Below are 27,212 nucleotides of genomic sequence, written 5' to 3'. Positions count from 1 at the left end.
ATTCCCCCAGTCTACCTGTAACTGATGTTTGCCTGCAACTGTCCTTTAAATTAAAGAAATCTACTTATATCTGCCAGCAGATCAGCCCAATTGTTACAGTGCACTCATGTCGGCTTCTTCAAATTTCCAGGTCGTTTTTGTTCATTTCCGGAAGGCTTGGTGCGCATGAGCCGCCGTCACTTCCGGCGAGACATTCCCAAGAAAGAAGCCACACGCGGGACCACCCGCTCTATCACCAGTCATCGAGTCATCACCAGCAAGATGCAGAGTAGTCAGCTGGCACAGCCCCTTTTGTCCCGAGCGCCAGCCACGGTGTCCTTGGCGAATGCCAGCAGACCAAGCAGGAAGCTGTCTTCGGGATCCGTTCAGAGGCAAGAATCTCGGTCTACTATTTGGACGCTTTAAGGGGTACAGACACAAAATTTATAACGCACACAAACGATATTTTTTGTTTCATGGGCGATCCCTTCTAACAAGTTCCTGTCGAAAGCATTGAGTCGAACATAATTTATTACGATATTAAATGTTGTCTGAGGAGCCGCTCGGCATATGGACATGAATGAAGTCATGGTCCACTTGCCCCCAATTATTGTGACGTAACCGATCCCAGTGGTTGTTCGCTGGAATGAGCAGCGCTTGCCGTCGACGGTGTTGGCCGGTCGACCGACACGTCAATGTTCATTTCAGCGCTGGCGCCGACCAAGTCCGAAACTGCCGGAGCAAAATCGTTCGTAATTATTAATGCTGCGCTTACGTTTTAAGCTAATTTTCATGAATACTGGGCCCAAAGACCTTTTTCAAAGGGAAAATACGGATGCCTCCGCAACTCTGTACCCCTTTCTGCACCCCTTTAAGCTCGGTGTGCCTGCAGGGTCCAACCGCCGAGCTATTTTGATAACGTAAGGACAACGTGGGCTTCCTTGATCTGAGACACGTCGGCGGCCAGAGCACAGCGCACAGGAAGAATAGCTTACTGGAGTCCACACTTCATCTGACTATTTCCTGCAGTAGCCAGCGCACGCGACGGCTACCACAAGTGAGCTATTCTCACGTGCTCATGAGCCAACCACAGTGTACATAGTCTGGAGGTGCATGGTCGCCTCCAGATCATAGGTTCTACCCGTTGTGAGTCGGCGGAGGCGACATGGCTCGGGGAGCCCAGCGTGCACTGCATTCCTTAATGACTTGCCAGGAAGTTCAGACGCAAAAACGGCGACGAATCTGGTATTGCCTATCGATATTTTAAATGCAGGCGGAATTTAAGCGCCTTGATATTCTCGTCGAGAGCGTGCTGTGGAACCCGACTCCCGGATTTTGTCACATCTCGTAAATAACGCAGTACAGCCAGCCATGGTTCTGTCCTGTTGACAGCTGAAGAAACGCAGGGCTAAGAGTGAGCGGGTATTTGCGAATTTGATGCTTTGGGATGGCGTGCTGTGAACTATTTAGATTAGCGCTGGTTTCACTCGGAAAGTGCGTCACCGTGATTTCGGCATTTGCTATAGTCGTGCAAAGCATCTCTATGCGGTGCTGGATATATACAGTGTTGCCGGTAACGCGTTACAAGTAACGGCGTTACCGGTAACGTGTTACGTTTTCCGGTAACTTAGTAACGTACTCGTTACCACTTCGTAACTGTAACGGGTAAAGTCCTTCCGTTAACATTTTTTTGTAACCTGAGGTGTCACGTTACCAGTTACTGTTTGCTCCAGTTGTCACCCACTCCGCCCCCCCTTTTTTCTTTAAAAGCGCAGAGCACGAAAAGTAATGTTGTAAATAAACAACACGTATAGGTGCTCTCGACGACCCTTGTTGCGGCTCGAATGCATGCCAGAAAACACCTGCCCTTGACGACGCAGCAACTTAAAAAAAGGGCGTCTCCATCTCAAACGCCAAATGCCCTGGTTCGATTCGGAGCCGCGGCACAGGTTTGATTTTTTTAATCAATGAGTGTGCGGGGTTTTCAGTGGCACCCATAGCTCCCGCCACCTGGATACGTTGGTTAGCAGTTAAGCGCAGGCTCTGTTGCGTTTATACTCCGGCGTAACGCGCGCGCGCACGCTGCACGGCGACGTCACGGCGGCAAAAGAGAGCCCCTCTATATCCAACTGCGCTTGATTGCCGACGCGTTCAGCGGTTTTGGCGCATTTTGACCGCAATGGCGGAGACTTGGAGCGTCTCTATTTCGTGCCGAGTGCGCCAGCCGCCGCCAGCCCGGTTCTACTCCGCGGCGAGGCGCGCGTTGTGACGTCAGTTGCTTCCTGGGAGCACCGCCACGGCGAAATCGTAAGTTCGCGGCCAGTAAAGGTTTCGCTTTAAAAGGACAGAATATGCATCAAGCACGAAACACGTGCATGAACACTCATTCACACAATTGCCTTCAACAGCCTCCGCTTCCCAAACCACTCACACACACACAACTCTCTAAAGAGTGGAAGCGTGCGGAGCATTTGGAATATCACATTTTCACAATTACCTTAAATTGGTTCATAATGCACCGAGGTTTTCTTTGTGAAGCTAGAAATAATAATAATATTAATAATAATAATAATTGGTTCTGGGGGGAAAGGAAATGGCGCAGTATCTGTCTCATCTATCCTTGGATACCAGAACCGCGCCGTAAGGGAAGTGATAAAGGAGGGAGTGAAAGCAGAAAGCAAGGAAGAGGTGCCGTAGTGGAGGGCTCCGGAATAATTTCGACCACCTGGGGATCTTTAACGTGCACTGACATCGCACAGCACACGGGCGCCTTAGCGCCCGTGTGCTGTGAAATATCGATGTGTCATTTTGTGCATAATGTCACATTCAGAAAATGGCTTCACCATGCGCCAGTAGAACATTGCTAAGCACCGGCAGATTTGTGCAAAATAATAGTTAAATCACAATTTCGCGTGAAATCGTTGTTTGAGCTAGACGCTTTATGTGAAATGTGAGCTTTGTAAAATTGTTACCGGTTAACAAGGCGAAGTCTAATTAAAGTTAGTGGCCATGAAGTAACGGCGAAGTAACGTGCGGTGCTTTTTCAGGTAATGGTAGCGCGTTCCTTTTATTTTAGATTAGCGATTAACGTATTTAGTTACTTTTTTCAGTAACGCCTACAAAATTGATTATGTATACCGGGGTTCGCGTGCCCCTTTTACTTCGCGTTGTTCTGGGAGCATTGTACATGAATTGATCGCGTTAGAACTGGATTTCCACTGGCTTGATAGAGTCCTTTCACCAAGGTAACCAGGCTGCTTCCAATTCGTAAATAATGGGTGGCTTCTCACAGCTTATTTCAAAAATTTCCCGCAAAGAAAAATGCTGTCCATACATAAGGTCTAGTTACGCAAAATATCTAGCTGCCAATCACTGCCAGATTGCATAGTAAGTGTGAATTCTCGTCCTTGAAAACCAGTAATAAAAGAACCAAATATGCACAAAAAGTTTGCAGAGTGAACTAGGCAAGGAAAAAGTTCATAATCTGTTCAAACTGCCCATTATTGCAAACACACATAACGGCGCAGCAACGAATAGCTCTTGTTCAGTCTGTAGTTCTCCCTTGGAGCGCGGCTAACACACTTTTTAAGGTGTCTTCAGGGACCCCGGATCAGGTGGGGGCAGCCTCTCCACACCCCCACATTTTTCCAGGGGTAACAGAATCATCAGGATCGCATATAATATATTCTACGGTGCACCTTTAACAGGCATTTTTGGCCGCTCATTCCACGTTGAGTTTGTTAATGGATCTCAAGTGAGAACGTACAGTACACGCGCTGCCGGCTTCGGGCAATCGGCAGAGCCCCAACATCTGGCAGCTGCTGAAAGGTTCTAGACTCACGGCTTGCAGGCCCTTTTTCAGCCAGATAATATTAAGGAGCAAAGCATCGTCCGTTTCGAAAACAGAACTCTTTCTGGCACCTTACAGACGGGGCCAAAGGGCTGCGGCGTCTGCAGCAACACACGCTGCTTGCTGCTGGTACACCCGTTCGACAAGGAAGCTGAACCGTGCATTGCCGCTGCTAGCGCGGCACACGACACCCCGCTCTGCGGCTGCGGCTCCAGTGGGTACAACGGACGGACGTGACGTGGCAGCACCTGGCTCCAACTGGGTTGCGTCTGGGGCCGCTGATTTGCGTAGACGTTCCTGCTCTCCTTCTCCCGGTAAGTGGACATTCTCGAAATGGGTTGCACACCTCACGCTGCTTGCTTTCGATTCTCTAAATGGTTCATACAAGGACAATTTATATTTACCGTAACATTTATGGCTGGTTCATAACATATTTAAACGCGACTGCTGAGCGTTATAATGAGGCTTCACACAAAAGAGGATCTTTTTTTTCTGATACACTACGCCAGCACTTTGTGATGATTTTTATTCTGCGTTGTTACACTTTTTTCTGTGTGCACCAGGAAACTGAACCCAATGAAGCGCGGAACGTTGGATATACACTGTTTAATGAAGACAAATTCACCATCAGATGGTAACAATCTTGATCAGTAGGCTGGACTGTAACATTATTATTCATCAGAATTATTGAGGATCTGCTGTCTGTCTTCCATTGTAGGTCATCATTCACTGTTTTGTTGGCTCATTGGGAATCGTCGTTGGGTGCATCAGTGGGTTTGCGTTGACAGCTACAACCGCTTGTGGTACCCGCATTGTACGCTTAATTAAAAGAGTATAGACGCCATATTTGTTGCTTGCGTGTTTTCTTCTGTGAAATGATTGTTGAGACATTAATGTACATGGTTATGTAACGTACATTAATGTAATGTACATTAATGCCCTTATAATAACTTACATTAGGGGCCACAGACGAATTTTTTCGGCATGAGGCGTGTGTAGGGTTACATGACGGCGGAGCGAACCACTGGCCCGTCAACGCAACGGTTTGGTCGAAGCGACCCTTTTCCCAAGCACCTTACTCCAGGAGAGCCAAGCACCAAGATGGGGGAAATCTTATACCCAATAGAAAACCGGCGGGTACCCGGCAGCACAAGGTATCGAACCCAGCACCTCCCGAACGCGACGCGGATACCCAATCAAAAGGCCATGCTTCTGTTCATTGGGTTTATGTGGTATTCTCCTTCGACGGCTACATAAATTACTTTTGAGTTTCTTGATGCTGTTTTTATTTTGGTTTCAATAAGTAAGCAAGGTCTTTGACGTGACAGGTGGTTTAGGTCCTGTGAGGCATAAGAAAACTGCAACATAATCGCTGATACGCGGTTTCAAGTCACTGCACCGGTATGCAGACGAAGATTGAAATAGTTGCAAAACACCTCTGGCACAGCCACAGGGGTCCAATACAAAACGTTGTATTTAGTTTTGCCGAAATAAAGAAAATTTATTATACCCTCAGGGCCAGTACGTCATTACAGAGGGGAGTGGTTACAAAAATGAAATCAATTTGACAAACTGGAGGTAATGAAACAGACAACGTTTATGTATTGGGATATTTTATATTTATTTAATTTTAGGACTGGTCGTTGTTGACGGCGCTTCATGCAGGCAACTGGAGAGTGGTGTGTAGGGTCTGAACAACGTGAGGGGCAAGGGGTCATATAATAGAATGCGAGGTCCCACCTGCGGTCTTGCACCATGGGGCCTTTTTGAAATGTATTTCTTGTGTAATATAATTGTTCTTTCACCTTCAACTTTCACCTTCAACATTCCAACCTACTTTATAGGGCGTGTCCTCGGAGCAAGCCGTCGTGGACCGGTCGGCCGAACAACGAGCTGTGCTTCGGCAGAAGAGAGCTACAGCGCGGGCTCAGCCACTCGTGGCGCTGGCACGCAGCCGCACTCGCGACCTGGCATTGGCGTCGCAACGGGACCGGGAACAAGCTCTGGCGTGGGCCAAAGTGCCCGCGTGCGTGCCATCCGACTCCCGACACCGGCCACTCTCCGAGACTTGGTTAGTGCTCTGGGCATTCTGTGGGATCTTCTTCCTCCATATTAATTGTGACAGCTGTGGGGTTGATTGGGGAGGGATAAATACGTTATTCGCACTTAATCGCGACTGACGTAGTTCAAAGCCGCCCGGACCCCACCCGGTGGTCGCGTACGCTACAGAAAGCACGCCGACCACGGCGAGCCTTGCTCTGAGGAAACAAAGGAACGACGCTCTGATTGACACAAACAGGTATTTATTGCTACGGCAACAATAACGCCAGCTAGCAACAAGATACGATAACGAATCGAGCTCGTCCGACTCATCAGCAAGGTTCCGAGCGAATGTTCGCACGCGCTAGGTCAAGGGATATGCTCCGAGGCTGGGCGGGACGAGATACAGGAGCCAATGTTCCCACCGCTTCCTCGCCCCGCTGGCGAAGAGAGGAGCCGCGACCGACACATCTGCTCGCGCCGACGATCCCAGCCGAACCGTCTTCTGCCCTCTCCCGCGTGCGAGCAGGCTCTCGCGCTGCGATGCACTCGCCCTCTCTCGTTAGTTATGGTAACAAGAGAATGTGCTCCTCCTCGAGGCGAGGCTGCTGCTGCATCGCTGGAAAGTCTACACAGGGGACTGCAGGGCAGATCCCCACATCCTCCCCTCAACCTAAAACAGACCCACGCGCCTGAAAGGACATGATATGGAGGAGTCTCTTGGTCTTCATGCAGTTGAGGCAGTTTTGCCTCGGAGGTCACGCTTTCAGCGTCCACGCAGACTTCCGCGGTGTTCCGAAGGCGGCGTGAAGGTCTCCGCTGGGACAAGTGGTATGGCCCGCGGACTACCGTGTCCGCAGGCCCGCGAATAGAAGGCCGGTGGGAAAACTGCAGGCCAGGATTCTGCAGTAGTCGCCAGGGCAGCAGCAGCCAGAGGTGACTGCTGACTGGTCTCGCCACAGCTGCCCCGGATGGATGCGGCGAACAGGATACAGGCCACTCCGTCGCAGCACGTGGCAACGAGGCGATGTTCACCGCACTGCAAGCCGGGGTGGCTCCACCGGATCTGCAAACTTACCGAAACGCTCTCGGCGTGCCTTTAACGTAGGTTACGGGAGGGGAAATGGTATCCGCAAGGCCCTTGTGGCACACTGTCTAACTCGCTAGCAAAACGTGTCGGGAGACTGTGCAAACGCAAAGTTCGAGTGAACAAAGCCCTTTCTTGAGTTGAACGAGACTGCTCAGTTCGTGCGAGGTTACAAAAAAAAACGGGCGGGCAGCAAAGTGTGCCCCCTCTCAACACCACGGTCCGGTGGTCGTTCTTCTTCTGACGTGGTGCAAGCAGCTCCGAAAAGCATTAGGCGTGACTACCACTTACAACGGCCGCGACCACAACAAAGACCCGAAACGGATTACGAGCGCGCAGCCGCGAGAAGTCGTCAGCTTGTGGGGTAGTCCTACTCACTGCACAACGCAGCTTCTGAGCGGTCGGCGCCCACCCTATCGGACGGTGTCGAGGCGCCCGGTGCCGAGCTTAAATACAAACGAGCTCGTAGCGGCACCCGCGGCCCCAGGCCACCCGGTTCCCAGAGCCGCTACTCCCAGAGTTGAAAACAGAGACAGCAGAGAAAATATATACAGAAACTCGGACCACCCACGCGGCTTCCGTACTCACTCGCTCCGGGCTCAGCAACTCCGCGGGCACTAGGCCTCGCGCTTCCTCGATGTGGACCAAGTGATTCTTCCGAAGAAATTCCAGGGAAACTTGATGAAAAACGTGCTGAGCATGTTGAAAACTTCAAACATACTGCAGCGCGATTCACCTCGCTCTCATAAAAGCATGCCGCAGGGCGTAGCGCTCAAAATTCACTCTAGATTTAGCAGTTTCCATGTCGGGAGAAAGAGCGTTCTTCGAACCGAACCAACAGTAATGCAAACTTCACAGACCAGGCCCCACGTTGGGCGCCAGATGTAGGGTTTTTTTTGGGAGAGATAAATACGTTCTTCGCACTTAATCGCGGCGGACACAGTTCAAAGCCGCCCGGACCCCACCCGGTGGTCGCGTACGCTGCGAACGCACGCGGACCACGGCGGGCCTTGCTCCGAGGGAACAAAGAAACGACACTCTGGATGACACAAAGAGGCATTTATTGCTACAGCAACTGTAACGCCTGCTAGCAACAAGATACACTTATGAATCGAGGTCGTCCGACTCACTAGCAAGGTTCCGCGGGAATGATCGCCTGCGCTAGGGCAAGGGATATACTCCGAGGCCGGATGGGACGATATACGGGAGCCAGTCTTCCCGTCGCTTCCTCACCCGCTGGCGAAGAGCGGAGCCGCGAGCGACACGTCCGCTCGAGCCGACGATCCTAGCCGAACCACCTTCTGCCCTTTCCCGCGTGCGAGCAGGCTCTTACGATCCGAGGCTGGCGCAGTCCCTCGTTAGTTAAGGTAACTAACAAGGGAATGTGCTCCTCCCCGAGGCGAGGCTGCTGCTGCACGGTGCGTAGCGGGAAAGTCTACACAGAGGACTGCAGAGCAGATCCCCACACAGCAAATGAGAACTGCCAAGAGCTGCTGCGTTGCATCTCGCCGGTGTCTTTCTCGAAGTTTTAGCTCTAGCTATCGAAAAAAACATTCGCAGAAAGGTTGCACATACAAAAGGTGAGGGACCAGAAAAAATGGCGTCGTTTGCAAGAAAAGAGTCACGTAACACTGCTTTATAACCAGATATTTAGACAAAAATAAACGCTCTACGTTTTGGTAGAAGCAATACCTACCGTTTGAAAAATGTTGTACTTCTTAAAACGAGGCGGGATCCAATGGGGTAACAAAATCTTCATACAGTGTCCCAAAACAAGGCCCGGCACATGAACGACAGGTGTATCGAATGAACACTTCTCAACCCAACCATTTACAATGTTTAAGCTCCAGAAATAAAACGCAAAGAATTAATTACACCAGATTGTTCAGCTGGAGGAGTTGATTCTGATGCATAATGAAGAAGCAGCCCAGAAATACGATGAAGGAGAGAAGGGGCATGACACGGGTGCTGACTATCAACACCTTGATTGATTGCAGGAATGCCATACATAAGCGTCAACATAAACAACGGAGGGAACGAATTAAACCACTATCAGCAGTCACCAAGTCGCCGAGTATTTCAGCTCGCAAGATGGCATGTTGAGGCATATATATTGTCGTATACGCAAAATGAAGAAACCCCTGTCCAACGCGCGCCAATCCACGCCAAACTGCTTACGGGCGCCACCTGACGAAGCACTCCTGTTGTCAAGATCCACGCAGCCCGCTCGCTGCATCTCTGTGCTCGTGATCGACGCCAGCCGGTGCGCCATCCTCGACACCAGGATGGCTTCATCAGGCTGCACTAGCATTCGTTTTGGAATGCATCGGCACGGGTTGGCTGGGGCGTCTTCATTAATGCGCCAGCGTTGAAGGTGCCATGTCACAGAAAAGCGATGCCGTCGTTGCCGCGGTCGAGAAAGGCTTAATGGACGGAGTTGTGACGCCGCAGCAATATTACCTCCCACGGATAATTCGAACACGGCAGTGCAATCACACTCTTTCTTCCGTATAAAATTTACGCTGCTCCGTCTGCACGCGGAACCTGCAGGCTGTGAACGAGTTCAATTGTTGCTAGCGTGATCTTATTGGTCGCAAACGTCTGAAGCACGTTTATGTATGCAAAGTAAAGTAACTTCGGGGAAAAATAAATTGATATGAATAAGGTGGGATTTGAACCACGACCTAGCTTGGAATGCGAGACGAGCAGGTTATGCCTACCAGGCCGCAAACGCTCGGCGGTTTAATCGGGATAGAGGTGGACCTGTTGAATGCGTTGTGGTCTTTGACTTGATGTGGTGTTACAAGGACATGCACTCATGTATGTATAGGTAATTATGAGTAGGCTAATTTTCTATTAGTTAATTCAACCACATTAATTCGATTTTTGAGATGCTTTATTGTACTTGAACAGTTTGATGCGTGAGTATGTATGATGTATCGATGTGAGCGGTATGATTCTGGCATCACTAATCTAGGAAAGAAGGAGAGGTATACAAAGGCGTCGCGAGGCTAACGACTGTGCCGCCACGTGGTGATGCGATACTCTTCACATTAGGTCTCGTTTGAATGTCGTGGCTTCGTTTCGGATGTGGATCAGGCTGTAATTTCTGCTAACTCAAAAGAAAAAGAAGTAAGCATCTGGTGGAATGTTTGCATCCGCCGTTTGCATATGTTCCTGCTCGATCCGCTGAACGAATAAATAGTGCAACCAGAAAAATACTCGAAATGAATCAAGTATGTTTTCAAGTTTTGAATACTTGTCGAATAACTGGCGCTAAATTCGGTGAAGGCTGGACGTGGATTGTTTACACAACAGGGTGCACTCCGACGCCGCACAGCATGCTGCCGCAGTCGATATGATCGGGGTGGGAAGTTTCGGCTTCTCGATGCGGTCTCTTCAGGTGGCCTTCGTTCGTGACAATTCATACATGGCCTCGAAGTTTGGGCGATGCGGCATGGCGCGGGCAGAGTTTGTAAGCCCTGCCTTAGGTCCATGCAATACATGACTAACACGTCGGCATTCTCATGCAGTGAGATGTGGCATTAGTTTATTCCCTGCCGTAAACAGTAGCAAATTGAATTTTTTCGTACACACGACGGTGATGGTCACATATCTATTACGCTGACTTCATGACACGTACTCCTTTCTAGAGATGAGTGCTGCGTACTTTGACAGGTATATTTATAAAACTCTAAAGTTACAGCGCGGTACGACAGCGCCACCGCTAGCGCTTCGCTTGACACATAATAATTGGTTTCGCACGAGTTTTCACGCAAGTACCGGACATTCGTGAAAGATTTCATTCGTATTCTATTTGAATACCTATATGATTCATATTCGATTATATTTTGAAAGAACTATTCGCACACACCGCGTTCACTTGTCATTTCTCTAAAACATGCCCTGGATTGATTGCAGGAATGCCATGCATATAACCTCAACATAAACAACGAAGGGAACGAATAAAACCCCAATCAGCAGTCACCAAGTCGCCGAGTATTTCAGCTCGCAAGATAGCATGTCGACGCATGTATACTGTCGTATACGCAAAATGTAGAGACCCCTGTCCAGTGCGTCAGTTAGTCTACGTTAGCCAGCTGATGCTCAAGAGCTCTCTCCGTTTGCGCAGCTCGTCGTGCCCTCGTCATCCGGACCTGCGACGCCGACGCTGGGGTCCGCGAAAGCACCTCCCGAGCTACACCTGAACTTCCAGCCGCAGTCTTTCGGCTCTTCATGACAGGCCAGCAGCAGTCGGCGCGTAGCTCTTCTGGTGTTGCATGGTGCTGTACAGGTGCAGGACCACTCGGCACTGTCCGTCGACGAGCTGCGCCACGGTGATGTGCATGGTCAGCACAGCTGCCTGAAATTTATTGTAGGTTAATTGTTTTTTAGGTGTTTCTAGGAAAAACACTTATAATTCGACGAATCCCTGCCGAAAATTTCCGTAAGAAGCCTTGTGGAAAACTTAAGGATTCCACATATTTCCACAAAAATTTGTATGGATGCTGTATAGACTTATGGAGTCCACATATTTTTCCACAAAACTGTTTGTGGAAAGTTATGGATTTTGCGGAGTGCATGGTGTGGTTTCGGACACATGTGGACAATGACTTTACGGGTGATGGAGTTTTATGGATGGGTGTTATGGAGAGACTTTGTGGACCACAGGAATCCATAAAATCTCGACGCGGAGTCCGTCAATTATGTATGGAAACTCACGGACAGTGTGGAAGTGGTTGAGAACACAATCGAAGCTTGCAATTCCTGCAAAAGGCATACGACCAGGTATGCACAATGACCACAGCCTCCAATGGCAGTATATTAGGACCACATATAATCAATTTAATTTTATAGCCGCCGCGGTAGTGCAGTGGTTAAGGCGCTTGACTGCTGACCCGAAAGACGCGGGTTGATCCCAGCTGCGGCGGTTGCATTTCGATGAAGCAAAATGCTAGAGGCTCGTGCACTGTGCTAAATGTCAGTGCATGTTAAAGAATCCCAGGTGGTCGAAATTTCCGGAGGCCTTCACTATGGCATCCCTCATATATGGCCCATTAAACACCCCATAAACCACAATTAAGTAACACAAATGAAGCATATACTTGCAATGTATACTCATACACATAAAGATCGGTTTATTGAATACAACTGATATATGCACGTCAAAACCAATATTTCTCATGTTTACAATGCGGTTTTACGGGCTGCAAATAAAACTTGCTGAAAATCATAAGTAGCCGAGCCGACCATGCAGTGCTCAAGGAAATGCGCGCCAAAGAAACTAAATACAGTCCAGCCCACTTATAACAGCCGCAGATATAACGAACGCTCGCTTAGTACGAACAAGGGCGGTGCTACCGTCAAAATATATATTGGGGCAATGGCACAGTGTCTCACATAGAACGGACTGTTGTGGCCTCAACACTCGGTTAGAGCGAACGCGAAGCTGTCGGGCCCCTGTAGTTGACCGAGCCGGCTGTTGCGGTTTCGCTGGACTGCGAACCCGCGGCAAGCGAATTTCACGCACTTAGTGTTCCCCTGACACGACGCGAACACAGAGCGCACAAAGCGTCCCCTGGTACTCCTTTGCGGGTAAAATATAAATTAAAAAAAAGAAAAAGCGCGCGTTGAAAAATGAAAACGAAAAAGAGGCGCGCGCGCGGTGACGAAAGAGAAAGTGGCGCCACCCGCGTCGCTGTGATGCATCCACGTGATCTGCGTCGGCCAATCCGAAAAGTCTGGCGTCTGCTCTACCGGCTCAAACCGGTTCTCCATTTGTTGCTCCGTTGCCACCCCGCGCTGAGGGCATTGCACCGTCGATTCTTTCTGTGCGATGGCACTGCATTGACATCGTTGCCGCATCCGTGCCTTTCCCAGATCGGGGAGTTGAAGGCGGCCTCAGCGCGCGAGCCCAAGGGCTTGACTTGCACCTGGTGCGATGGAGGACTGTACGCCGACCTCTTCAGGTGCTAAACGGAAAGCTGTCGACATCGCAATGAAGATGGCCATTGTTAATGAACTTGCTCAAGGTGCAAAAAACTGCGAACTGGTCAAGAAGTACGGACTGTCGAAATCGACCATTTCAACCATTGCTAAGGGCAAGGAAAAGATTCTTGGTGCTACCGTGAATGCCGACCCGACGACTAGAAAGCGCCTTCGGAAGGCGACCTACGCGGACGTTGAGGACGCACTGCTGAAGTGGTTCGCTGACACGCGGTCTCGCAACATTCCGATCAGTGGACCGCTGATGCTCTCCAAGGCTAAAGACTTCGCCTTCCTTTTGGACATTCCCGGTTTCAGCCCAAGCAATGGATGGCTCCACCGGTTTAAGGCTCGCCACGGAATTGTTTTCAAGGCGGTCATCGGCGAGGCCGCGTCTGTGAACAACGAGGACGTCGATGCGTGGCTTTCCGACAACCTCCCAACAGTCACGAGCTATGCTCCACGGGACTTTTACAATGCCGACGAGACTGCGTTGTTTCATCAGATGTTGCCATCTAAAACGCATGCCTTAAAAGGCGAAAAGTGCGCAGGAGGGAAGAACAGCAAGTTGCGCATAACCGTTCTTCTGTGTGTCATTATGGACGGCAGTGACCGGCGGCTGCCTTTTGTCATTGGCAAGTCACGTAAGCCGCGATGCTTTGGAAGCTACGTGCCCGTACGCTACAGGAACAATACAAAAGCCTGGATGAGTCGTGACTTATTTGCCAAGTGGCTTGTCGAGTTCGACCGCGACATGGCACGAAAAAACCGGAAGGTCCTGCTCGTGCTGGATAACTGTGCGGCGCACCATGTGTGCAGCCTTCCTTGAGTGCGGTGGCAGTGCTATTCTTGCTTCCCAATGCAACCTGCGAAATTCAGCCGCTGGATATGGGCATCATTCATGCGTTCAAGGTGTGCTACCGGTGGCGCGTCATCGAACGCTTGTTGATCGCGATTAATGCTGCCATGCCAGTTCGCATCAGCTTGCTTGCCGCCGTGGACATGTTGAAAGCGGCGTGGATGGAACTCACCGCGGAGTGCATAGAAAATTGCTTCCGCAAGGCGAGTTTTATGGGCCCAAGCACCGAGGACGCCATAGATCACCCACCGGAAGGCCGGTCGCACAAGGACTTGTGGCAACGCGTCGTTGACACGCAGCTGGCCGGACCTGACGTTGCCTGGGACGATTTCGTTTCTACTGATGACGACGCCGACATTGCGGAGCCATGCACTGACGAAGCTGTTGTGCGTGAACTGCGAGCCCTTCCTGACTGCCCAGAGACCGACGAGGACGATGACGAGGATGCTGCTCTACCGCCGGTTGCTGTGAACGCTTCAACCGCGATCGGTTACATCGCGTCGCTTAAGGAAGTAGTGTGCAGCAGAGGCCTTGGCGATGAACATATTACCGCGCTGGAAAAATTAGAAACGGCAGTGATGCGATCAGCTTTTAAGAAGCAGACATGCATCACGGACTTTTTTCAAAAATAAAGTGAACTTTCGTCTCGCTTGCTCTTTTTTCCCGTATTATAGGTGGTCCACTTAGTACGAACTTTGGATACAACGAACAAATGCAACGTGACAATCAAGTTCGTTATATGTGGGCTGGACTGTACATATATTTACAATAGATACATATCATCATCATCACATATATGTTATGGTACATGTATATTACATGTATATATATATACATATATTTACAAAACAGTCATTCATCACTGATCCGGCAGAACGCATAGGTCATTTCTTGTTACTGAGTGAAATTGAGGTAACATTTTAGATACTTGATAATAAGAATAAGGGAAGAAAAGGTAATCACATGTATTTTTTAAATACATATATATCACACTTCTGCAACAAATTATTTACTGAATAACACAAAAAGTGAGGAAAATTTGATTTAATGTAGCTGCTATGAAAAGTAACCACGAAATGAAAACAGAACTACAATACAGGACTGCAGCACAGATGTACGCCATTTCAAGTCTTCGGTAAATTGTGCACCACCTTCTTCTGCAACACGTGTGATAGAAATGGCTTGGAAGTGATCACTATTTCGCGTGTCATTCTCTGAGCAGCAAGCCTTATAGCAACATTTCTGCCACTGCCTACAGCCTTTCTTGATGCAGTAGGATACAAACTAGTTGTCTCGAAAGTTGCTGCATCTAAATTTAGCACAGCTGAGAGCTCAAGGAATTCTGCTCATCAATGACTGCACAGCGCACTTGCTGGTATGAGTTAAGTTCTTCAAAGCGTATGTATGTGCCTGCCCCTTAGCTCACAGACAATTTTTTTCTTTGACCGCCCACTGTCACCACCAAACAAGAACGTTGCAATGTACTGACCATTAAATGAAGCATGAAACAAATACTGGCATGTCACCTAAAAACATGTACCCAAGGAAAGGTTAAATTCAGGTCACAATATCAATGCAGTAAAACTGCTCTTGAAAAATGCAAAACAGTTCACAATGTTCGTACAGATTCAAAATGGGCAAATTCAAGGATATTTAGGCAATTTCAAGGCCTAGTTGGAGTATTTTGAAGGACTCAACACAATGCTACATGCGGCAGTTTGAAATACCAGGTACCAATTTTACTGAACAAAGTCGAGAAAAAAAAACATTTCAAGGAACAGCTTGTATTGCACTAAACCTACATAATATATGTTCCGTCCTTGAAAAACACCCGGCAGTGCATTGCACCAATATGTCGAACAGCAAGCCATTCTGCAAAACTGCAAATAGCAAATTCAGGGGAGCACCTGCCGCTTTTCCTGAATCTTCTGGCTGATGCTACACAGTTCCTCAGTCTTGCTTCGTGCAGCCTTCCTCAGACTATTTGATCTGACCACGTACTTCAGATCGTTAGCTGCTTAATTCTGCCTTTTCAGCATACGTATCCACTGAAGCCTGGAGGTCAGCTATTGTTGCCTGGAGTGTCTTTTTTTTTAATGCATCGATCTCTTCGTCGATGCAGCGCCTCTTTGATTCCCTGACATCATCACATGGCTTCTTTTTTACTGCTTCCAGATATGCAGCATACTGCTGCCAGGCAGATGATACAGCAGTCCTCAGCTCTTTTGTAATAGGGACGTTAAGAACGCCCCCTGCCTTGTCCACAGCGTCGCATACAATAAGTTGCGTAATGCACCACAGGTCCTTCAGGTTTTCTACAGCAATGAACTCTCAAATTTAGGCTCACTTGCAAGGCTTCCAGAGCTCTTGTAGTGGAAATGTGGACCTGTGTAACATTTCAATTAAGTCATTTGAAAACTTAACATTACACATTTCAACACCAACTCTAATATGTGTGCATTGTGCACCCCCCCCTGCAATTTCTCACACTTTGTACTCTCTCCTGGGATGAAGTGAGAAAGATAGCCGTGCTATAGTTCCTCCTCACTCAAACTGGCACAGATTGAGATCAAAATGAAACAAAGAGTGTCCCCTCCCCAGCTGTGTACTAGGGTACAGTTTGCATTACACGTTGCACAGCCTCGGTGGGAGTGATATTCTGCTACTCAGCATGAGACTCAAAGTTCAGTCCCAGCGGCAGGAAAATGAACAACTTTGCATATATTTCAGGACACCAGAGCTGCGAAATTAATGCCGTACCTCCATAATAGCACACCCACATAAGCAGTTTACTTGCTGCACAGTTCGCTTAGAAAATTCCCTAGTGATAGAAGCATCTAGAATAAGTTTAGTTATTCCTAAATAATAAAATCTTTATCTTTTGGCGAGTCCTCTCCACTGTAATAGTCAATCTACCACAGTGGTTCAGTGTCGCATTCAGCTACTGATCCCCTGGTCATCTGATAGCAGCAGCCGTATTCCAATGAAGGTGGAGTGCAAAAAGCGGTGTGCTGTGCGTTGTCAGCACGTGTTAAAGAAAACTATGCTGTCTGAATAATTCTGGTGCCCTTTACTTCAATGCAATCCACTTATAACGACATTTAGAAAAACAGAAAATTTGATGGTTATAACCGATTAACGTTTTATCTGGACTGGCAAAAAAACACATCCATGTATTCCCCCATGCATGTAGGCATTACCCCATAAATGTAAGGGCGCACAGCGTCTTGGCACTCTGCCAAGTTAGCCGAGCGAGCCACCCCACCCCCTCCGGAGCTCCCGTCAAAAGATAAACAGGCAGCAATGTTATCGGCATAATTATCATAGAGCATCTTGGTGCACTGCCAAGGACTGTGATGCAGACAGCGCAAAACGGGGAACGTGCAAGCAAAGGTAACACTTAAAAAGAAGTCAATTCTCAACCACATTGGGCGGAAACTAATTTTTTAGTCAATGTTGCGCGGCAGCGGCCAAGCAAGCTCCTTCCTCCAGCTATTGTGTCAACGATAGTGCTTGGTTCTCAAGGCCGTAGGCAACGCTCCCCCACGGATTTCGCCATGCCGGTCCATTCGGAGAGTTTTTACCTCGTTCACTTCAAAGGATTTTGTTTTTTATCAAGCTTTCAGACAAAGTTTGACTGTAAATACCATCTGGGTGGCTAGAATCCTATCATCCTATTATTGTATCTGCTATTTCACCAATAATTCTATCGTTATATACGGTTTATTTTCTTATAGTGGCAATGGGAGAATTGAGAAATCTAAAGGATTTGATCGTTATAAGCGATATATCGTTATATCTGGTATCATTAAAAGTGGATTACACTGTACAGCACCTCTCATAGCCCAGGTATTGCTTTGGAACGTTCGACCATGCTGTACAGTTTACATTAAATTTTCACCGTGTGCTGTTAAAGGTGCACTAAAGAGGAATCTGAACTTCTATTTTTACTGTGGGAACTCAATCTACACAATCCGGGCGTTCTTGGAAACTTCGAATTATTGTCCTGTGTGGCTGATTGGCCTGATTATACCTGATTAAACATCCCGGCTCCCGCCTTTTGCTTGAACTCAACGCAGTAGGTAAGCGGAGTCAACCAACGTGTGGAGTGCCTTTAGCAAGCCCAGTGGCGGCTTCACTTTCGCTTATTTTTAAGTTTCTGTGAATAAACAGCTTCAGTCACAGACAATACAGGCGCAGGTTATGCCCATAGAAATAAAAATGCATGTGGACTCTTTGATTTACGTGTCACTCCGCCAATAACAGAGCGGCAAGCCGCCATGGGACTGCCCGACTCTTTGGTTGACTCCTCCTACCTGCCGTGTTGAGTTAAGAAAAAAAGAAGGCGGGAGCCAGGACGTTTATTCCAATTTAATTAGGGCAATCGGCCGCACAGGACAATAATTCGAAGTTTTTAACAATGCCCGGAATGTGTAGACAGAGTTCCCGTGGTAAACAGACGAGTTCAGATTCTTCATTACTGTGCCTTTAATCACGCTCAATGAAGTTTGGCAGCTTGCAAATGTACAGCCCCTCTTCTTCCGCAAATTCATTCAACACACATGGCGCATGGATATCTTTCAGTTTCAATACAGTAATAACACCTGAAAGAGATCGAAAGCATTCCATGATGTGCGGAGGTAGCTTGTGCTGGCTTTCCATGCAAACAACCCTAGTACACAACAAAATGCATTCTCTGGTTTCATTTTCGGTAACCTGAAAAAATGCGGTTTATAACAAAGAAATCATTCTCTGTTGTGCAAATAGCTGTACTGTTGCTCTTCTTTGCCCTCTCATACCTTGTGCTGTGCAGCACAGTGGAGCGGAAACTAAACCGAAAATGCTCCTCAAGAGAAGGAACGGATCCAAAGCTCAACATAAGGCTGTTTCTTTCTTCTGTTGAAACCACGGGAAATGGGTCACAAGCTCCAAACATATAAGAGTTGCCCACACGTGTGGCATTCAGAGTGAGTGGGTGCCCCAGCATTGTGCATATGAAATTTCTGGCTTGCTCCTGAACAGTGCAAAGTGCCATAGCCAAATCCACTTGCTGCAGCATAATCATTCTTTCAATGACCTGGTCAGGTGCCCCATTTGCTGATGTTATTGCTCTAAGCACCCTACCATTCCCGGTTTCAAAAACAAATGCCGAATGTGCCCACAGTGGCCCGAAGTTCTTAGCAGCCTTCGCCAGGTAGAGAAGCTGGTGGACGTTGAATGTCATCAGCCGCGCTCCATACAGTGCTGGCATCCGTGACACGAAGTCCTCTAGTAGGCGGCCTGCACCAAGATAGTACCAACATCTCACTGTAAAAATATCTAGTGATACCAAAAATGTAACGTGTAATTTAGGTGCGTTCCATTAGTAATATCAGATAAAGAAAGTAATTACGTGAACCACAAGAAGACAACTGATAAGTACTTTCTAGAATAAGCTGATAACCAGAGAAGGGATGTTGAACACTGTGGGAACATACTACAGGAAATGCAAGCTCATACGGCCGAGTCAGGCTTGAAACAGAAACACAGTATTTAATAATAAAAACAAACATGAGATAACTTTGGAAAAAAAAAGGATTGAGCCCACTGCTATGCGGCGCTCATGAAACCATGAGCTTCTAAACGTCCTTTTAAGCATAGCATTACTTGGCTCATGCTTGGCGAGGACAGAATGTGTGTACAGAATGTGTCCGCAGAATGTGAACGAATGATGGATGGCCATAGAACAATGAACAGAGAGGAGAACACAGAGAGAGAGGGGAACCTCTCATGGTGAACAACAAGCTGTCTAAATGGCATTGTTTAGAGAATATGCAACTGCAGCTGGAAACTACTAATCCTGATTGTCAGAAAAGTAATTGAAATGTAGAGTATCGTGGTCAATAGACTGGACTGACTGCACGCTGAAAGCAGCGCAAGTCATTGAGGCACCCTAAGATAGACAATCCTGAATGCTGCTAAAAAAAACTGAGCAGCTGCAGAGTGCTGCCACATCAACTCTTAGAGAAAGACCACCACTAAGCACAGCACACACAAGACTAGAGGCTGTAGCTCTCAATGGCTAACAAAAATGCACTTTTTTTAGCAACGAGACTATTTAATTAAGCTTTCAGTACCCCTCAAGTGGGCAACAACATGCAAACACTCAACTTTTAAAGGGACACTGAGTGACAAATGAAGTAGGCCTGTATAGATTAAAGCAGCCTAATAAAAATGCAATGAGAAATCTTATGAACTAGAAAACATCACAAAATTAAATGTAGATATCACCACCATCAGTCGTTATCAGATGATAACTGCAATGATATGTAGGCAGTTTTCTCTCGCATATCCCTAGTTGACATTGCCATGCGCTTCATGCAGTGACCGCAGAGTCCTTTCCAGTCAAGTCGTCATGAATTTGAATCAAGTCTCATTTGCAGGTTCGTCCTTAAGCTATATCAGACTACATTAGTACATCCTGCACTGGCAACACTTTAGTGAAATATTCAAGAATGACACAATCTATAGAGCAAATAATAAAAGAATCAGAAGCAGCACAAATACTACAAACCACAATAAACTGTTCATGACAAACACCTGCAGACCATAAGCACAAGGCTCTCCTTGCTTTGAGATGCCACATTTTTTCCCTGAACTACCAATAAGTACTTTTGGTGCCTAGCTTCTAATACTGCATTATACAGCTGGGCCTCATCTGCATGATTTATTTGCTGCAATGTCAGCTCTTCCAGCAGTAGGGTGAATATGGCTTCAACCAGCAATGCAAAGTGGTTCGGGTAGCGCTGAGGTAGTATACCCAAGCAGCAGGGCAGGGCATAAAAAAGCAACCAATGCCGCCATTCGCTGGCTTTCCAGTGGCACTTGTCCTTGAGCGAACGTGGCAGACGGGTGAATGAATGAGGTGGCTTTATTGCCAGCAGCCTTCTGTCCACTTTGGCCATGGTTACGGGGCGCCCTGCACAAATAAAAATGTTGTGCACTTGGCGCTGGTGTGCACGTAACAAGGGCAATGGCTTATCACTGTTTACTGTTCTAGTCTAAAAAGCACCTTTCTAACCATAGCAGCTGAAGCTGCATGCACAAATTTTGTGGGCCCTTTTAAGCATTAAATCTCAACATAGCAGCAGGACATCTTGTAAAAAAAAGGGCACTGAAATGACGTCAGGCACTTGCGTTGCATAAAAAACATTGAGAGGGGTAACAGAACAAACAATCTCTGCCTTTGTCTTCACATGCTGCAGACAAATTCACACAAACTGGCTGAGAAGATGGCACTGGCTGCTGGGATGCAGAATTAGAACGTAAGTGAACCAACGTGAAAGGCTTTGGATTAGGTTACGTTCCAGCATGGCACAACATACCAAGATGTTATGTCGCACAGCTCACAATTCCAAGGTAAAAATTATGACACCACTTTGTTTTGACTCATAATTCAAGCTCTATAAATGAATTTTTTCTGGATCGACTGTCAGAAGTTTATGGAGACCCGCCGTGGTGTCTCAGTGGTTAGGGTGCTCGGCTACTGAGCCGGAGTTCCCATGTTCGAATCCAACCACGGCGGCCACGTTTCGCATCGATGGAGGTGAAATGCAAAAACGCGCCCGTGTGTTGTGCGACATCAGTGCACGTTAAAGATCCCCAGGTGGTCGAAATTATTCCCCAGCCCTACACTAGGAGCCCTCTTTCTTTCTTTCTTTCACTCCCATAGTTTCTGCGCCATTTCCTTTCCTCAAAAGTCAATTTTGATGTTTATGGAATGCAATATCAGATAGAGAAATTAATTGCACTGCTGTTTTTGCATGCAGCCTGAAATGTTTAAATTAGAAGGTGCAGCGTTAAACTTCAAGTGATATGAAGAAGATGCTAAGAAATTGAAATTTTTGCCAAAGTTGCATTCTGCAAGCTGTTGGTGATTGCTTACAACCAATGCAAATAATATGAGCCCCTACTGGCGTTCAGTGGCACTGCGTGGCTGTCATGCAAATCATATCCAGGTTCCTTTTTTCGAGCTGCACAAATGCAGCTTACCCAACTTTCTGAGCACTCAAGCATGGCAGACTGTTCTTTCTTATGTTTGTGAAACTATGAACCTCCTCATGCTCATAAGTCCCTTAGTGCTTTTTCGTAAGTTAGTTATTTTTCATGTCTAATTTTGATAGCAGGACATAGGACCACACCTTGTTTGAGGAGCCAGCTGAATGAGCACTGCAACTTGAACATCAAAGCTAAGCTCCATCATGTCAGCAGCTGAACTAAACGGCAACAGTTAATTAATTCTTTCTGGTCAGGTATAGCTTCCCCACTGACTCCTGCAATGGTCAGCATTCTTTTGGTCTTTCCAGCTCCTCGCAATGAAAGGGAGTGCCACATCATGACTTGGTTATAAACATTTAATTAAAGCCGTGTGCCGAGCCATGCCGGACTATACCAACCACACGCACACTTTTCCACGGTCGGGTGATGCCCGAGGTATGACGGAAAGGGTTAAGGAGTACCAGCCAGCAACAACCTTTGTTATCTCTTTTTTCCTATGCTTAATTTAGGTCAATGTACCCTTCAGCAATGTAGTACAGAGTAATAGAAAAATTTTTAAGGTTACTTAGTGCTTTGATGTGTAGAAGTGTAGCCTTTTTACTTTCTCCGCTACTTACCAATGTAGAACGGTTGCTGAGAGTTTGCTGAATCAAACCACTGGTCAGTAAGGCATTTCGTGACCCCAATGTGCACACAATGCATATACTCCACTGTGTGGCCAAACACAATGTTAAAGTGTTTCAGGTGATTCAGTGGTGACTGCCCTTTAAGCCCATTCACAGCATCTTTGATCTTCTCCGCAAACTCCTTGTCTTTCGACATCTCCCCTGGGGTCCGCTCCTCACCGACTGTAACACTCATGTACCTTTGGGCCCCTGTTGAAAGGAGAGAAATAGTGTGCATGCTCGATTATTTGCCTGCAGAAAGCAGAATCTACAGGAATTAAGCAATGCCTGCATATGTTTTATGCACTAAACTATTATGAGCAAAAGTAATCGATCCAACTGTCCATGGTGCGAACCATATTCCACGCTGCATGCTGGCGCTGCCTGACGAAACGCTCATATTGTTGAAAAAGTCGCAGTGTGCCAATCTTGACACTAGGAGCACTTCGTCAGGTAGCACCCACATGTATACAGTGCAGCTTGGTTTGGAATGCAGACTGAAAGCCCTTACTTTTGCTTATGACAGTACTCTTGCTGGGTATAAGTCTCTCACGTGACATTCGCATGATGTGTCGAGATGGGGAATTTTAGGCCCGCCTTCAATACTTTGCACCTCATATCTGCTGCCACGGATAAGTGTGGCACATCATCTATATCACATGTTTCTAATGGCAAATTTTGCAGCAGCCAGAGCTTTCATAAAGTGCACTGACAACTTTGATACAAACTGACCGCTGCAAATGCAACGTTTTTCCTTAGCAGTATTTGAACACCGCTTCAACTTATCCATTTTTTGGTCATAGCTAGCTCAGACAGAACACCCTAAATGCATTTCAGCGCATAATACAAGCTGTTCAAAATTAAGATATGAAATTATTAAGCATATCCACTAAGTTAACATACATGCACAAGTGTTCAGCCAGATGCAATGACAAATTTGATCAACCATACCTTCGTGAAACTCGGCACAATTGTAGCACCAAGGGCAGCCGAAGAGACCATTAAACTGGACCATGTTGATCACAGATGCTCGGGCTGGCGCATCCACGCAGCAGCACAGTACATGAAGTACTGATGACAGCAATGTATGACCTGCCTTCCAAGTGATCTTGCCAAACTGATTGATCTCTTCAACAAATTGGGTTAAGAAGGTTCTCATGTACGGGTGCTGGCCGAACCACAGCCCACCTATCAAGCAGTTCTTTAGCCTGTCGCAAGGTGGCAGCTCGTTAATCAAAAACTGGATTGGCCACACAGATGATGACGATGACTTGAACACGGGGCTTCCTTCTGTGTTGATAGTGATGGTAAGATCCATCGAGCCAATTTGGCCGCTCTTCCTCAACTCCTCGGCCATAGATCCACTTGTGATGTCCTGCAACAGTGCGGCTCCTCCTTGCTGAATGACTGCCTTTAAGTTCACAAGTCTTTCAAACAATGCAGCCTTTGATTTTGCAAGCAAACATTTCATCTGTTCTTTCATATCTAAAATGATGAAAAAATGTCCCCGAGCTTTTAGAACACAAAGTTCCGTGCTAACCTCGCAGTCCGGGCACCTCATTGATGACATTCCGGGCACTGACACAAGCACACTGCCACAGGTGTCACAATAAAAAAACCGCTTCACCAGCCTTTCCTTGCGCGACGACCAAAGCTTTCGGAACACAAACTTTGACCGAGGAAGTACATCACCTTTAAAGCCAAACAGACCATCTATGAGGCGCAGCAGATCATTCAGGACCTCCCAAGTGAGGTCATGAGTGACGACAAACGCCATTATCATTATTATCGTGGCTGCCTTTGTCGTTGTGGAGCCCGGAAGTATTGCTGCCTCAAGCTCGACAAAGTCCGATGCCAGAAAATCGCGTTCGCCGTCGTCGTTTTCGGTTTCTCCCGACATAGAACTGCTGTCTTCAGGTGTTTCGCCAAGCCGGTCAAAGTCGTCTGTTCGGAACAAATCTTCGTCATCGGCATACGAGCTGCCGCCTGCCTGCTCATCGTGGGCACTCAAAGTAGGCGAGGCTGGCTGCGCCGCTTGTTCTGCTGCTGGTTGCTCGCCACTTGAAAGATTCAGCAAATCGCCCACAACGCCTCCGCCGTTGACATCTCCGTCGTTGGCAGCTGAGGCAGCTGACGTCGATGAGGCACAATGCTGAGCGCGAAGCCGCACTTCTTGCTGCCTCCTGTAAAGTGTGGTCTTCGGGACAACAAACGGTTCGTCTTTGTAGAAATAACGCTTCCGTCGTTTCTTGGTCACATCCCCATCCATAGTAGTCTAAGAAAAACTAAATGAAACAGACAGGCGAAAAATACCAAACTTTAATGGGAGAAATTGAACAAAATAGCAGCAAAAGGTGACAACAAAGTGACCACTGCTCTATCGGTCTTGACCGGTCTTGACTCTTGAAGTCTTGATTGTCTTGACTTTCGCCCTCCGGATACAACAGCGAAATGCGCTGTGCAAAACACTGTAGCAATTTGAAGTCCACTGGGTAACTGCAGTCGGCTTTGTTCTACCCAAAAAAAGAACTGTAAAGTTTATAAGTATTCATTAAAATATGCTCCGCGTGCGCGCTAGAAAAAATTGCCTTTTCAAAGCATGGCCATAACAAGCCAAAAGTATCCAAAGCTTCTAGCCATCGTAGCTGTGTTAGGTATTAGGTGCAATTTTTTTGGGTCCCTAGCTGCGCTGCTTTGTTAGCCTACGAAAATATTTTTTAATATGGAGCCGTTGCTCGCATACGTGCTGTATAAAGACGGTGAAAAGGCCGTCGTGCCAGTCAGCCTAATTAAAGATTATTGCCCTAAATCTACAAAGGACTTGGCGAAAAACAAGTTGGTCTACTGGCGGGACAAAGACGCTCCGGATGGCGGTGATGAAGATTATTATCCTGGCGATATAGAAGAACTGGCTGGTAAGTGACAACAGTATTTTTGTCCACACTAAGAAATTCGGAAAGCAGTCGCGTTGCTACGCTTGTAGGAGGTGTGCAAAATTATAAACTATCGCAGCGCGCGTGACGCTAGTGCATGCGTTACAGCTGCCTTTGAGGGTACCCCTCGCGAATGCAGGCGGGCGTGACAAGAACTGGAGAAACCAGGAAATGCTAGGCTGTTTGCCCTCGCAATTTCGTCGGGCAGGGCTTTTTCTGGAGAAAACCCGCCACAGACTGTCGCTAGCATTCATGATGACACCGGTTTTGTCACTTCATCACAAGTCGCTATCGGGGTACAGCTTTGCTTGCAGGTCTTGCGCGGCTTCAACTTTCCGGTAGTCATTCCCACCCGTCTGCGCACGTTGCTGAGTCAGCCTATTGTACTCGTCTACTCCAGAGACATAAGAAGAAACACGTGATCAACAAATGTGCAGTGTTGATCAGCCATGATTACTTACGATACTCATAGATATAACATGCGTGAGTGGACAAGCTAACACATCAGGGAGGGCGCACTGCACGTATTGTGACAACACAAGCCGCCGCGTCGGCTGAGTGGTTATGGTGCTCGGCTGCTGGCCCGAAAGACGCGGGTTCGATCCCGGCCGCGGCGGTCGAATTTCGATGGAGGCGAAATTCTAGAGGCCCGTGTGCTGTGCGATGTCAGTGCACGTTAAAGAACCCAGGTGGTCGAAATTTCCGGAGCCCTTCACTACGGCGTCTCTCATAGCCTGAGTCGCTTTGGGATGTTAAACCCTGATAAACCATAAATCATATTGTGACAACAAGCGCACAATGTCAGATACCACTAACAAACAAATATTCTATGTTCCTGTCCTCCCTTCACTTCTAGCAGGGGTCTCAAACCCACTGCTATGCAGAACGCATTGAGGAAATTTCGTCCCCCATGGGCAAGGAGAAAGGGATCAACGTCATTGTTGCATCATGCCCCTGGCTTCCTGCTTACTTAATTTCAGCTTTGGCAGAGTGTAACTCGAATTCAACAGCCAGCTATCTGTGCCTTGCATGCCGAGAATACTGACGTTTTTCGAAAACTGAGATCGGCATACTTTTATCGGTTTATTTTGGTTTTATCTGAAATGTCGAACCCCTACTTGTAAGTGACGTGCTCAAGTAGCCTAACTGTTTGCAAAGAGAATGGCTTTGGTTCCTGGAGATTACACAGCGACTCTATCCAAATATGCTAGGCAGCATTATGAGGCGAAAACAAACAGCTGGACCCTTTCGCACTGCGGGCAAGAAGCTGCATCCAGGACATTGACTTGTGGCCATGCGGGGTTGCTTCAGACATCCACTAATTCTGAATATTAAGAAAAAGCTTCATTACTCATAAGCAACTGAAGTTGTGGAAGGCGCTGAGGCCTACAACTTGTAATGAGCGACTTGGTGCACGAGCCGTCAGTGATAGAAGCGTCGCAGCATAAATAGATCCCTTGGCGACATGCTGAAAGTGCTGAAAAATTGAGTGGCTACATATATGAATTAAAGATATTTAAAGTACTTTGCTCAGCTGTACATTTTAGCAGCACTTACACTGGTAGTGAGTGCTGTTCATGCATGTCAACACATACATGTAGAGTCATATATGGAGAAAAGTTTGCATGATGTGGGTTTGCAGAAAAATATTTCTTTAGGCGAAGCAAGGCAATCAAAATCATTGGTTCATGAGGGCACATACGTGCTCCATTTGCAAAAATACCAGCTGACTGCATATTGAGACAATGCAGAAATAATTTTTTTTCTCGAGTCTGCA

The 27,212-nt window shown here is 47.3% G+C and overlaps 1 protein-coding gene across 1 annotated transcript; it reads right to left on the bottom strand.

Moving 5' to 3' along the window:
* Window positions 1–21,031: 21,031 nt before the first annotated feature.
* Window positions 21,032–24,771, bottom strand: LOC144121741 (uncharacterized). Its single transcript, XM_077655113.1, has 3 exons — window positions 23,454–24,771; window positions 22,455–22,712; window positions 21,032–21,084 (listed from the first exon to the last, which is right to left on the bottom strand). The coding sequence occupies exons 1-3, from the start codon at window positions 24,769–24,771 to the stop codon at window positions 21,032–21,034; spliced, it is 1,629 nt and encodes a 542-aa protein (XP_077511239.1).
* Window positions 24,772–27,212: the final 2,441 nt, after the last annotated feature.

This window comes from Amblyomma americanum, chromosome 1 (assembly GCF_052857255.1).
Source record: "Amblyomma americanum isolate KBUSLIRL-KWMA chromosome 1, ASM5285725v1, whole genome shotgun sequence".
Taxonomy (NCBI): Eukaryota; Metazoa; Arthropoda; class Arachnida; order Ixodida; family Ixodidae; genus Amblyomma; species Amblyomma americanum.
This window is presented reverse-complemented; position numbering and strand designations above follow the sequence as displayed.

What these genes read in the sequence shown, in the direction of transcription:
- LOC144121741 (XM_077655113.1), bottom strand. Translation starts at nt 24,771, where the DNA reads ATGGATGGGGATGTGACCAAGAAACGACGGAAGCGTTATTTCTACAAA. An exon ending in TTGTGCCGAGTTTCACGAAG is followed by an intron (nt 22,713 to 23,453) that starts GTATGGTTGATC and finishes TCCTTTCAACAG; the next exon opens with GGGCCCAAAGGTACATGAGT. An exon ending in TCAGCAACCGTTCTACATTG is followed by an intron (nt 21,085 to 22,454) that starts GTAAGTAGCGGA and finishes TCTGCATCCCAG; the next exon opens with CAGCCAGTGCCATCTTCTCA.